The sequence below is a fragment of the Charadrius vociferus genome, unplaced genomic scaffold, assembly GCF_000708025.1.
Source record: "Charadrius vociferus isolate BGI_N301 unplaced genomic scaffold, ASM70802v2 scaffold335, whole genome shotgun sequence".
Taxonomy (NCBI): Eukaryota; Metazoa; Chordata; class Aves; order Charadriiformes; family Charadriidae; genus Charadrius; species Charadrius vociferus.
Window position 1 is genome coordinate 376,304 of NW_009648455.1, and position 14,501 is coordinate 390,804.

The 14,501-nt window shown below is 44.2% G+C and overlaps 1 protein-coding gene across 1 annotated transcript in view; it reads right to left on the reverse strand.

Annotated features, from left to right (window-relative positions):
• The window catches only part of OIT3 (oncoprotein induced transcript 3), a 23,977-nt gene extending 16,797 nt beyond the window's left edge, over window positions 1-7,180 (reverse strand). The window contains exons 1-3 of the mRNA XM_009885640.1: window positions 7,043-7,180; window positions 3,093-3,467; window positions 2,514-2,624 (exon numbers count right to left, since the gene is read on the reverse strand). Coding sequence (XP_009883942.1) covers window positions 2,514-2,624; window positions 3,093-3,467; window positions 7,043-7,106 — 550 coding nt within the window. The 5' untranslated portion in view covers window positions 7,107-7,180. The remainder of the gene's footprint in view (window positions 1-2,513; window positions 2,625-3,092; window positions 3,468-7,042) is intronic.
• Window positions 7,181-14,501: the final 7,321 nt, after the last annotated feature.

The following is a 14,501-nucleotide window of genomic DNA, read 5'->3' on the forward strand; positions in this document are numbered from 1 at the left end:
TGCCGAGGTTATCAATCAAGGTTCACATAGGGCTTCACCAAAACAGCTTAGAAGTTACCATTTACTGTATGTCAGAAGCTTAAAACAAACAAAACAAGAAAAAGAAAAATACCGTTTCAAGAGACAGGTCAGAGATAAGCTCTCTTTAGTAGAAGTGATCCCACACATACAAAGTACCTGCAGCTTGCAGCTGGTGGTGGTGTGTCCTTCCAGAAGCGATGCAAATTGAGTATTTTTAGCCAAAGAAATGGCTGGTACCCTGCTTTGGGAGGGAGGAAGCATGTCGAGGAGACACACGCAGGCACTTCTCTTTTCACACATGTGACAGGCTCCACACTTTCCCTTCCAACAATAAAACTAAAGCTGCCTAAACAGAGGGTGCAGAGGGAAAGGGCTACTGGCAAAGGCATAGAGATGCCGTCAGAAGGTCCTAGAGCTTGGCTGGGTCGAGAGCTGTACCCAGCAATTCACCTTGCTGGTCCTCCAAGTTCTACAACACACAGATCTGTCCTTGCTCTTCTGCACCAGTGACAACCAGAACTTCTGGGAAACAGGCTGGTTTTCTTGAGACTGGATCAAGAAAGTGCTGAACTGATTTTAACCATGGCTTAGTCCAACATGGATCCAGGTATTCAAGAGGTCAAAGGCAATGCACTGAGTCGGTGGATCCATGACAGAAAGTCGAAGACCTAAATCTACCCCCTAAGTAAGTTTGCAAATGAAAATACAACTTGGGATCAGCAGTTCTACTCTGGGATTCAAAGCATATAATGTACTGAAGAGAAGTCAGCCTAGCACAGGAAGGTTCACAGACAGAGCTGCTTAGCATTAGCACAGCATCTTCAGCCCCCTCTTAAGGCAAGCTGGGAAAGGAAGAATATTCTCCACATAGGAAAGGCATAGGAGAGGCTAGTACAGATTTATTTGGTTTCTTTGGAAGGCCGGCACAGTTGCTCTCGGATATGATCGCACAATTACTCAGCATAACAAAGTCATTAGAAAGATGAACAAGCCATACAAGAAGAAAGGCTGCAGATAGGTAAACCAGTGTGATTATTACGGCTGAGGTGCTGTGCCATCTGGTTATCATAAAGAGAAGCAGCAGTGCACAATTCCTGCCCGGCCTGGCAGCAGGGGGATGAATGCAGCTCCAGCACATGCAGACGGGCTCAGGACTCCCGCATGCCTCTCTGCTGCAGGAAATCCTTCCCTGTGAGCCTGCCACACATTTATTGAGTGCTGGTGCTTGTCAAGGGCACTTCTGTGCTTGGAAGTCTTGCAAAGAAGCAGCCAACAGATGATTTTATTTAGCTGAGAGTGCTAAGTCAGCCACTCAGCTGCAGAGATGTGGAGCAGCTTTAGCAAATCATTCTGTAGAATTGGTGTGAGCAAGCGTAAAGCTGCAGCAGGTCCAGGCTGCTCTCTCTACAGATTGTAACGACTGTGGCCCCTACCCTGATGCCCACAGACATGAGGAGTGTGAAGAAAGAAACCACCCACGCCTGCTCTGTCAGCTATAGTCCGTATGGAAGAAACTCATTTGCCGTGCAGCCTGCTGGACCAACTCTGCTGTCAACTCCTCTACCAAATCAAGCCTCAAAGACAAAGATGAGATCCCACTTCCCCCAAACACTAGCACCCCTTTCTCCCTCCATGCCATCTCTTCCTATCTGTCAGTGTGGCTCTGCAGCTCCCCAACAGCCCCTTGCATTGCCTAACTGGCCTAAACCACGACACCCACAGACCATCTTCTTCAGACCTCACAGCCCAGCTGCTCTCCTCCCAGCACCACACACAACCACAGCTGTCCTTCACCTCATGTTCATGGGGATATCCTCAAAAATCCCTGAAGCCCGCTTTGCTCTCACTTACAGCCCTCCACCTCCCTCCTAGTCACGTCAGCCTCTGCCAGCGCTGTCACCAAGTGCCAGCCCCCTGAATACCACCTTGTCATGCTGCCTAGAGCCACTGAGGCTGTGCTGTGACCTGCAATCCTTTGGCTCTCCTCAAACCCTAGGCCCTGGACAATGCCCCACAAGGGCAGTAAGTATGGTGAAGCTTAGCGCGTAGCCCTACCAGCGCGTAGCGCCAGCCAGCAAAACTTCTTGGAAGAAAGAGGCATTCAACAGAGTGGGCGAGAGGAAATCTCTAATGACAGACTGCACAGCCTTTCCTGAATACCAATGAGGCTGAACTGTGATCTTGCAAGGAGACTCCACTACTGACGGTGAAGTTGCTGCCTTCAGCAGCTGGACCATGCAGAAAGCAAATCCAGCTTCTGTACTTGTGTAGCTCCAGGGGCACCAGAATGTATTCAGTCATGGCATGTTGTATCTCACCCTGGGGGAACCATTTACAGAACCAAAGACCTTTTCTAGGCAGCAAGGGGGAAAAACTTCTCTAAATACTTTTCCTTTTTTTATACTGCTTTGTGAGACAATGGATTGAGATGCAAGCAACAAAACAAAGGGGAAAGAAAGCATCAGTAACTGACAAGTTATTTCTACTCTTACCAAGACATGTCTGTCCATCTGGTCCTAGTGTTGTCCCCAGGGAACACGTGCAGTCACTGGTGTCCAGGCAGGAGTCCTGGCAATCCACCACATCACAGATGTCATAAAAATCTAGGGCACGACAAGAATGTTGTCAGCACAAACCACTGAGCATGCACCGAAAATACTGTATTGGTACCGACAGCTTCACACCCTATGTCTAGTCCATCGGTTACAGACATAGCCCACACTAGGAAAGCTGAACGACTGAAGCTGATGAGAAACAATCTAGTTTAATTACTGTAAGTCAGAGATGCAAATTTTGGCTTTGGTAGCATGCCAAGACAAACCACAGGGCCCACAGAGAGCATTAAATCACTGCGGCCAGGTCAGCTATGGACAAAGGCTAGAATTCATAGAGGTGAAACAGTCTAATCGGTCTCTTATAGACAGGCCACCATCTGCACGGCATCACCTGACACGCTTCTGGGTGAGAAAGCCAGAAACCAGCCACTACTGTCAGGTATATGGATGCTCACTACCTCTCCTGCATCGTGAGGACGAAGGGGTTTCAGAAAAGCAATCTCAGCAGTTACTTACGCCCACAGTATGCATGGAAACAAACGCTAGGCTTGGTTAAGTGATACACGTAGTACCCGCCCGGACACGCCTTGACGTCAATCGTGGTATTCCAAAGGCAGCAGTTCCCATTGAAGCTGGCACAGGCCTGGCGTGGGACGATGCCATCTGACTCTCGCGGGTGGCTGCCATTCAGCCAAATGGGAGCATGGGTGCCACAGTGGTTCTCCGGGATGCAGAAGGTAGGCATAGCATCGCCAGCCATGCCAGTGAAGCGATACCATTCCCCGTCGATTTGACTGTCGCATGTTGGCTGGCCATGGGAACCGTTTATCTGATGATCTGTGTTCCTCCAGGGCTCGTTCAGGCTGATGTAGGCAGAGCAGGGGTCCAGGGCTGAGACATGCAGCAAGAGACAAGACAAAACATCTGGTAGATATCAAATCAAGTTGTTGACTGATAATTGCAAGGAATGCAAAATGATTTCTTTTTCTATTCCTGTCTTAACAGAATCATTGTGATGGATAGAGATCCCTGAGGAGAAACAGCAACACCAGCTAACTAATTGCCTTATGGAAAATTCTGACAGCTCCACTTAAATGTCTTGGAAGAAAAAGTAAATTAACAGAGCTCTTACAACATTATGCAACAGTCTGACATGCTGTTTAGCAGCTGTAGAGTACAATAGGGGGGGAAAAAGTAATATAAATAAACTTGAGGTGCAGGGAGTGATTTTGCCATAGGAAATATGTCCTGGGAGCACTGGATAAAGCCTAGGACATCCACCCTTTGGTGACATGTTAACTGAGCACCTGCAAGCCCCTCCTGAAGGCACTGGTAACTCTCCCACGTCTTGGAGAAGAGGACCAGACTTCAAACAAGTTATTCAGCCTCTCTAAAAATCCATCCATAGCCCATGTCAGCCCTCACGGTTGAGTTGCCATAAAGCATCAGTTAAAGCATGAACCGCAAGATATCCAACAGGAATGTTACACTTAAAGCGTACCGAAAGAAAATATTCAATTTCAACTATTAGACCTCTAAATAACTGTAAGCAATCTCTAAGCATAATTTATCAGTTCCTACTTACTTGAGGGTACAATTTTAAACAGCTAAATATAAGAGCTGCTATCCCAGACCACAATAAAGCTGATCTATAGCCCAGCAGGCTGACTCCAACCAAGAATGTGTGCTTAGAGAGGTGAGGTGGGAGAAAGAGACCCTGCTCCATTTATCTGGAGTTTTGTTCTCCGCTGTCCATGTGACCCGGTCTCCTTTAAAGATTCGGTCCCCCACCTCCCTCTTTGCCAACTGCTAACCACCTCCATGATTCACAGTATCTCTTGTGGTTTTATGAGATGTTGCCATCTCCCTGCATCTGCAACAGCTTCCCAAAATCTTTTTGTTATCTTAAAATCTTAAATTCTACATAACATTAAGGTCTGAATCAGGCCCTTCTGGAGCAAAATGTTCAACTCTTTACGCAGTCACGGTCCTTGCACACCCACAAACCCACAGGAGATCAGATGTTTGTGAGTGAAGTGCGTGTTTGTGAGGGCAAGATATAAACACACGGATCTCCTGGTATGTCCGTGTCTGTTTGTGCAGTGCTCAAAGAGCGTGTCCGTTTTCAGAGGCCTTTCTGAACCTTCTGCAAACAATTAAAACATAAGAATACCATAGGGAGAAAAAGAATGAAAAACTGAAGCGTTCATTACATTTTCAGTCTTCTCCTAATTAACCCCAATTTGGCAGCTTCCTCACGAAAAGTCCAGAGGTTTCATTTTCATTTACATCTAATACCTGATCAAGCACCACTTACCCATGACTAGCTATTCCCTATTAAGCAAAATGAATGCTAACGCTGTCTTGAGTAAAGAAAATTGATTACCACTTGCTAGAATTAGGCTAATAAAACCAATCATTCTGATTAAATGCATCCCAGACTGAAATACCCTGTACTTTCCACACCACGTTTCTTTTCAAGTTCTAAAACTGCTTTCTCTGTTTGTTTTGTTTAAACAATAGGGTGATGCAATTTGGGGGGGGGGGGGGGGGGGGCCTCAAGGGGAGGAGACATTCTCATTTCTATTAGAATGCTCTGGATGCAGATAAACCTTCTTGGTTCATTATTTTGATTTGCTTCACTGACTTTGAAGTGGGAACTACAAGTGCTTCTGAGAATGGACTTCAAGTCACCCTTATTTAGCTGCAACCTCTGTAAATACCTGTCTCACTGACATGCTATCTTGTACCTTCTCACAAATACAACAACTCTCTTGACAAACATCCTTATGCTATCCTCAGCTATAGACACATTCTGTTTGGCCTCGAATGCGGCATAAAAGGCAGGGGCAGCTGCTGTAGTCATAAGAGTGCTGCAGAGCTGCAAGCTGGCACAGGGAGCGCAGGTCTGGGTTACAAAGGTAACCTCTAGTACCATAATTCATGAGATATGTAGAGCAGATTCACTCCCCACCACAACCAGCCCTTAGTTCTCCTGAGCATCAGAGGGGGGACCGCAGCAGATCTTTGATGAGATTCACCAGACAATCCCCATTGAGCTCTCGATTTCACGCACCTCTCCGTGCCTCCCCTTGCCCACAGACAGCAGCAGCACTGTTAAATCCCATCCTCCAAAAAGCTTGCTTGACTTCTTGCAACAGGGAAAGATAGGTCCTGCCTTTTCTTTGCACATAGCTGAAGAGAGCTTCCTCCGGGCTTCCCTCAGTGTAACTCACTTGGTTTCCACAAGATGATTTGGTATGGCCTTAGGGTGACTCACTGACTAAGATTAAAAGGTTCTTGCGTTGTTAAAAGCCAAACGAGGCAAAGCAAGGAATGCCCTGTCAGCTTCCCAGCTGGGGAGCACCAAAAATACACACGCTCTCATTAGCTTTCATATAGTATAATTAACTTTATGAAATATTCTTTGTAGACAGACTGAAAACACTCATCTAAGGAGATCACATTGTCTCCTAAACATTTAGAAGATAATATAAAGACCAAATTTACTGAGATGAACATGTAGCAGCTCAGAGGCACCTGGAAGAAGGGGAGCAGGGAAATGGGGTGGTACGCCCTTCCCCGCTTTCATTTCTCCGAGAGCTTCAGGCAGGAGTGAAGAGGAGGCAGAAAAAGCAGAACTTTTGAACACCTCAGACTGCTAGGGCTGCCCTAAGCCAACCTCCCTGCAGACACCAAGCAGTCTTTGGCAGCACAATTTACTGAAAATTAATCTGAGTTTTTAAGAAAAAAAAGCATCACAAAAATATAGAAACAACCAATCAACCTCTCATCTCTCCTCCCCAAACAACAAAAGCACTGGGGGGTGGGGGGGGTACACAAGACATATAACTGTCTCCAGCTCCCCTCTGTTTTTCATTTTTCTTGGCTCAATTTTTTCCTCCCCAACACTTCTTGCGTGGCCTGAGCAATTCAGCCTGACAAGCATTAGCTATGAAGTAAAGCTTTTCAATTTGTTATCTTGATGAAATCATTAGTTCTCCAGCTGACATGCTAGAATATATATTGGATGACAAATCAGGCTCTAGCAAGCATTCATAAACCCACCATTCTGCAGAGAGATTAATCCTGTGTGTATTGTGTAACTGGAGGTCTCTGCTGTGGCACGACTAAGCAATGAAAGGAGCAGCACTGCATTATGACACTAAATTCAGTTAAGATTTGTCAAAGAAGCAGGTAAAGTAGCGTAATATCTACTCGTAGAGTCTCTCCTCCAAAGAGAGAGGAAAATCCCAGTGTCTTGGCAGTAGAGATTGTCCCAATATGGGAGGATTCACCCTCTGTGACAGAAAGATCTTTCCAATTGGAAAGAATTTCACACCACCTTCCAAGAAAAAGGATATTTCTCACGTCTTTCAGTCTTTTACCTAAGAATACCAAGGCTCTGCATGAACCTTAAAGGTGGCAAATAGAAATAAGCTTGAAGGCAATGCCTCTTTACTCACCCATCGAAGACACTGGCTGCAACTGGATGATGAAGCAGATAGAGAAAAACAAGTACTGCAACATCCCACTCAGCCAAGGAACAGTTACCACTCAAGTAACAGAGGCCTGAAAGCCCTTGCACAGACTGTGGCTCTTGCAGCCTACCTCTCAGTAGAGCTTCTGACCCCAAGCGTTCTGAAGAGCAAGTGTGATAGCTCTCCTGGAAGTTTATCAGAGGAAGAAGCTGAAGGGATGTGGGGTACAGCTCCAGCCTTGACCTCCACAGAGCAGTTCTGCCCCTTATTGACAACGGAGATGTACTTACTGATCAATCTTGTTTTTTGGACTCAACCCGCTATTGTTTTCTGGCCTGACCGCCCCACAGTGACACCTCCACTATCTTATCTGGAGAAGAGTTCTAACCAGGGATACCCGGACATCCCGAAGGGATGGAAAAGAAGAACAGATGGGTGCTTGTTGTTATCTCTGCTCTTTCCACAAGTCATACGACTTCATGGCTCCTCACAGGCAGAAAACACCAGCTAGAGAGTCTTAACTGCAGGAAATAGTGGCCAAAGGAGGAGAACCGATCCTTCCGAGCAGAGATTGCAGATGAGTGCGTGGAGCAGAGCTACAATGGGAACATCAGTCAAAGTGAAAGACTGATGTCCCGCAGGGAAATAAGCTGTTCCTACGCTACACAAAGACCCTTTCCACTCCTGGTCACACAACCTGACCATTACAGCAAGATTATCAAACAAGGCAAAGACATTTTTCTGCAGTAGTCTTATGGAGCAAGATTATCAAACAAGGCAAATAAAGACATTTTTCTGCAGTAGTCTTATGATCCATCTTTAAAAAAAACCCAAACACACACACAAAAAAACCCCACCAAAACCAAACCAACAATCAAGAAACCCAACAGTACTGAATTAATTTCCATACAAAACTGAGTAATTAAGAACCTCTACCTTACTGGTTGAAACGAAACTGGGTTGAGTTCCAGGTCACAACCACAAGCTTTGGCTATAGATGAGACGTAGCACGCTGAAATCTGTTCTCTACTAAGGCAAACCAAGCAGCACGATTAGCGGTGAGAGATACCAAGGAAAACACAAATAAACAGAAAGGGATCTCCCCTCTCATCCCACTAGCTGTAGCTCTTATTATAGAGAATAGACTTTTAACATATACATACACGTGCACATCTACAGGTGCCTCCCTGCTTATGAACAGTGGTCATACTCCAGGAAATCACCTAGCTTTCTGGCAGGCAGAAAGCTCCCCCTCAGCAAAGAGTACAGGTAAGCCTACCGTAATTGCACAATCAAGCAGATGTAGGCATTTCCCTGTTTCCTTTGCACCCTGCATTTCTGTAGGGGGTTGACCTAAGGGATAACATTAAAGTTGATGTGCTAGCTTCAAATCCCAGTAGAAAAAAATCAGCTGTGTTATTTTCATATTGAGTTTGCACGAGACGAGGAATTGGGAATTTGCCTGTTTTGTAGAGATTGTACGTTATAGAAAGTTCTCAACAGCCTCTCTCTGTCTGGGAGTTCCCCCAGCAGTGAAGTGCAGTACGCTGCTCTGCTCCACCCCAGCAGAGTCATTTTCAGTGGTGAATGACTCTAGGGAACAACAAAAGCAGCTTTATAAATGACTATCATTGCTCCCTCCACCACCACCACAAAATAACAAAATCTTTGGGCCTATAATGCACTGACAGCTGCGCAGTACCAGAGAAGTCTTTTTTTCCACAACAGGAAAGGAGAACAAATTCACTATGCAAAGCTAGCAAGGCAGATAACCCTCAAAAGGTGGTTATGTGAATTCCCAGAAGAGAAACTAAAATTGAACAGAGAATAATACAGCAAGCCACAGGAAGTTATATTTTGCCATTTTCATTGAGAGGTTGATTCATACATAAGATCCTGGGTAAATAAAACTGACAAGCTTGAATTGAATTTTCTATTTGTGTTAGAGATGTGTGTATTTCTCTGAACCATTTCGTTAGGAACTGCTTTCATTTTTGTAGGTGGTATATTAGGTCTGACACTAGTAATGTTTTGACAGTGACATGTAAGTGACTGACAACTGACAATTAACAAAAGGAAATAAACTGCATCATAGCAGTTTTGAGCCACAAAGGTGTCACAAATAGGCCTCTTTAAGTTCTCCTAAAGGGATTAAAGCAGGAGATGGCCCAGCATTCCCAAAGATGACACTATCCCAAAACGATCGTTAACTATTTAGTTGAAAAAAACAGTCTAAAGCTAGACAAGATTCAGTGTGCTGCCCCTAAACATTTTTGGGATCCACAGGAAAGACAAAGACCATCTCAGTCTTCCAGAAGCAGCACCAGCAGAAGCAACTCTTCTATCAGAGCTTGCTCTTTGCTTTGCAAGTTATTGCAGGTGACGTACATAGCTCCAAATGCCCCAAAAAATAGTAGCCTGTATTAGAGTAGGCCACTGTAAATCTATATGTCAAGGAGCTACAGCAATTATTCCTGAGACAGGAAGGAAGGAAAAAAAAATTAAACCCCAAAAACTCCTCCTGCAAACAGACCCTCTGGGAGAGAGGATACAATTCCAATAGAGTACTCTAGATGCTGTAGGGCCTGCACTCTCTAGACAGATCTGGTAAATCTGTTGTTCCTAACCTCTACTTCCTCAACACAAAGATGAGTGAGCCTGACGAAGCACGAAGAAACAGGATCAAATTAGTATTTGTTAAAAATATTCATCAGCATGGGCTAAAAGATATGAAGAGGGAACCCAGTATTAAAATAGAGGGCTGGGATTTCATTTTGGTAACCCAAAAGATGGTATCTTCTAAACTTGCAGCTGTATAAGCCCAGATATATCTATTCTTAATACAAGAAAGGAAGGTAATTTTGCAGGTGGAAACCACACTTCTCACCCCTCCCAGAGATTTGGAGGGCTTTATCATCCTTACAAAAGGAACTCAAATTCTTTAAAGCATTTGCTAGGCTGGAAAGCCTCAAGCTCTTTGTAATGGACTAATGAACAAAGATGCTTTGGTGTTTGCTGAAGCTGGCCTCATCTTTGCCAGAGCCACCTCTCAAGACACACCAACGACTGATGAAAGGGAGGTGTGTGAAGACCAGCTCTTGGTGGAGGAGCAACTCCTGCAGCCTGCCTAGAAGGAGAAGGCGGAAGAGCTAATCAGCATTTCCTGGCGCTGAGGGAGAGGAGAACCTGACACACACGACAGGATCCCTGCCTGCGATTGATTTGAGGATGTATGTTCACAATAAGCCTTGACAGGCTGCTGAGATGGATTGCATGAATGTCAAGGACTTCGAGATAGGCCTTGTTTCTGTAAACAACTTGTCCCAGGACACAGTGCCAATGGGAAGGGCTGTTGAGATCAGGGAGTGAACGTGAGTTTGAAGCATGAGCAAACTCAACACGAGAACAAGTAATACACCAAGACCACATTAAAATCAGACAAGTACAGAAGTCCTAGTGAAGAGAGGCAGTTACTGCCTTTGCCTTAGTGGAGCCCTGTGATGCAGGACTTGAGTGTTCTGAGAGTGTTTTTCACACAGGTCCTACAGAACCCAGTGTATTTTCCATGATCTTCAGTTTATAGATGGAGGAATTAGGACATACACAGCATACCCACAATTGCAAAACTAGTCAGTTGCAGAAAAAGGAGTAGGACCCATCTTTTACAAGTTCACAGAGCCACAATGACACAGCGTAACACCAGCTTCTCCCATACTTCAGGGCTTAGATGCACTGCAAGTTTAATTTCCATTCCTGTATTTTACTTTTCACCCCTTTAATGTCTGTATAGACATAAACCTGTTTTTTTGGTTTGTTTTTTGTTTTTTTTAAAAAAAGGGAATAATTGGAATCTCTAGGGATAGGTAGAAAAATAATTAAGATACGGAAAATCTCCTTCCCGTGTGAAAATAAAAGTCATACAACATTGCACAGAGGAAAGCAGTGAGGAGCATTTACAACTCCACACAAAAACCACAGAGGAGATCAAAGAAATTATTCCACTGGCTCAGAAAGACAGGGCAACTTGGCCAGCTTCACTTGATTGACATAGTGCCAAGGTCCGACAGCCAACAGCAGCTTTAGAGCATCATGCAAACCCTCTTAGAGCCAATGTGGAGGCGTAAGAACTTGCAGCAAGGTGATCATCTTCACTGCCTACCAGGTCAGAAGGGTTACAGGGGAAAAGAAAAAGGGTTTCTTCTTTGCTCTTCAGGAACAAGGAGCCATGAACACCTCCCCTGGACAGGCTTGCAAAGTACATGCCTTGCAGGCATGGCAAAATGGGAACCTAATACGTTTCTCCAGACAATTTTGAATTTGACATGTATTTATTTGAACGTTCCCTCGTAGAAAAAGGGGAACAGAGGTTAATCAAATGAATAACAAAACTGGTAGAAAAAGCAGCATCTGAACACTGCAATGCACATTGCTGTTCATCCTTCGCAGGGTCTTAAGAAAGCAGTGTTAAATTAAGATTCAGGCAGCGCTCCCTGCTCTGAAGTGCTGCCAGTGGGACAGGACCCTACTACCTGCCTGGTTCTGAGGCATGAAATAGAGACTGCAAGAGAGTTTGTTGATGTTGATATACAACAGGGTATATCAGGAGACCAAACATCACCCTTCCCTTTGATGTTAGCCTTCAAGGGCAACAAAAGCAGAAGCAATGAGGTTTGAGTTTGAGGTTTGTGGCATGTCATCCACCTCCTGCAGAGGCCACGTGTGCACTGGTGGTACAGAGAGTGGTGAGATAGCAATCTTCCAAGAGTACAAACTAACAAAGACCCACCGCACAGCCCACATTTAAGTGTACAATTGTAGACTCTTATTTTACTCCTTTTCCCACACTGTCTCTAGAACAACATTAAAGCACGTGCAGTAACAATTTTGTCACACCATTTTCTTGCTTTCAAAACAGGGATTGTGGTGCTAGATGTCAAAGACCTCAGTTCTTCTGGATGTGAAAACGGATGAGTTCTTATGCAATTGTTCCAAGCAATTTGTCTAGGGAGGGCAGCAGCTCATCTGTACGTGGCAGCAGACTGAGGGCTGCTTGGAAGAAGGTTTGTCAGCATTGCTGAACTAAATTTCAATGGTGATTGAAGGCAGGTCACAACAACTAACAGCCTCCAGCCTCTCCTCTCTACCTTCCAAAAACACAGGAAAGAGTTGGCTGTTTTAAGAACTGGCCAATCCTGGATTTTATTTTTATTTTTTTTTTAAACAGTCAATGGACGTGATAAAAGTGTTCTGGCACCAAACATCTCAACATAACATCCCATAAAGTTAGGACAAAGTACAGTCTGCTGAGTCCCAAAGTTAACAAACAAATGATATGTCACCATGTCAAAAATCACACCACAGCCATTCGAGGGCCCAGAAAGAAAGTAACAGAAGCTTAAAGCTTCAGTTTTCCTCTGAAACAGCTCTTGAATGCAATATAGAAATACACTGACACCACTTGGTACATTTTAGGTTGCTGGGCATTGCACACCCATATACATTCTTATCCTGCAAGCCTGCCACACGTCTCCAGACTTTGGCAGCCTCCATGTGGAGCTTCTACGCTTGTCAAACAAAGTCAGATCTTTGTTAGACCAAACATCTCTACTTCTACCTCACCACCTCAACTGCTCCTGAGGTCCCTGTGTTACGCAGCTAGGCATGGCAGCAAGATCTCCATCCGAGCTTCTTCAGGAAAGCTATTATCTGCATCATGGCCTCAGTGAAGTAAGGTCAAGAAGAAACAACCTAAACAAAAAGAAATGGAGGAAACTCAGCAGGACAGCTGCCACACATAGAATATTCTCAGCTGGGGAAAATAACATTATTCAAGAGCACCAATTCAAAAATTGAATAGTTATTTATTGTTCCAGAAGTACATTGCTCTTTTATACATATTTCATAAATGATACAGGATTTTACACATGTTCAGGTTTTGTTGTGGTTTTTTTTTTTGTTTTGTTTTGTTTAAAGAAGGACTTTTCTCCATGCTCCCTCCCTCATCCCAAACACACCAAGGATTCAGCTACAGGATCGTGTTCATTTTTTTCCCTTTAAAACTCACCACACAAACAGGATAAAACAGATAAAAAATAATCACACAATGTAATTAAATTGAAAGACAGAGGAAAAGGGGAAGGGGAAAAAAAAACAACAAACAAACAAACTAGAAACATGCACCCATTCGGTCCAACATGCCATTGAGTGAGAAGAGGCAGCAATCCCAGCTGTGTTTCCACATCTGCAAGGCACCTGGCATCTATTAATACTGATTTGTTTTTTCTTTCCTTTTTTTTTTTTTTTAAAACTTGGTTCTCCAAAAAACCCAGAAGCCTCTTTCCATGACACAGTGAGGAGTAGTAGTGAAACGTCAAAAAAGCAGCTAGCCTTTCTGTATATAAAGCTTAGTGCCCTTCTCACACCTTCATCCTGTCTCCACAGTATTTATCAGCAGGATGCTAAAACAGACTGACCCGCTTTGAACGAAATGATTTTTATCTGCTTAGAAATCAGCCAGCCTTGGCTAGAAGAAAGGGCAATGGGTTGACTTTCCTTCCTCTATTTCTTTTAGCTAAGAACAAGAGATGTCATTAGCCACTCCTAAGAAATTCTGGCCTGTGGGTGCAAAGTTCATTTAAAGCTACTTAAGCAGGGGAAAGTGCTGGAGAACTGAAGTAGTTCTGTGTCTTGCACTGTAAAAGCCCGTGGCTTTCAAAAAGCCTCCAGGCAAAGAAAATGCTTTGACCATATGAGACTTTTTATCCCGTTACACAAGCAGCCAAATATCAAGTTTAATTATTCCATACTCCAAAACTGTTCATTTAAGCAGGAGTCACGATAATCCTTTAAACATTCATCATTTCATAGTCCAGGTGGCTATCAGATTTGGGGTAGGAAGAGGGGAATATCCCTCCTTTAAGACTGAATATAAAAAAAACCTCTCATGCAATGCTGCCATTGATTTCTAGAAGGAGCTCAAGGGCACCGGGACGCAAAGTTTATATAGTTATTATGGAATAATCCAAAAGATCAATTATCAAATGTCCAGAAGAAAACTCGTTCCTTCTCTCACTTGGCTACAACCAATTTGTGCTATAAATAAGCAAAGGAGGAAGTCAGTGGAGCACATGGGGTGGGCTGGGAAGGGGAAGCTCACGGTTTTCCAGTAGAAAGCAGTCTTGTAGTAACTTTATAAAAGAGACCAGGTCTGATCAGAAGTGTGCGTGTTAATGGCGGTGGAGTGCAAGTTCTGATCACCAGCCATAGCTCCAGGTGGCTTGGATTCTTTGTTCTTTTTTTTTTTTTTGAGGGAGAAAGAAGGATCTGAATCAGGTAAAGGAAAATTTAAAAAGCTAAGCAGGCTGCTGGTGTCTTATCAAGAGACAGACCCTGCAAAGCTGGAAGAAGACACCCCTACACCCCAGCATTACATTCTTTTCATGAA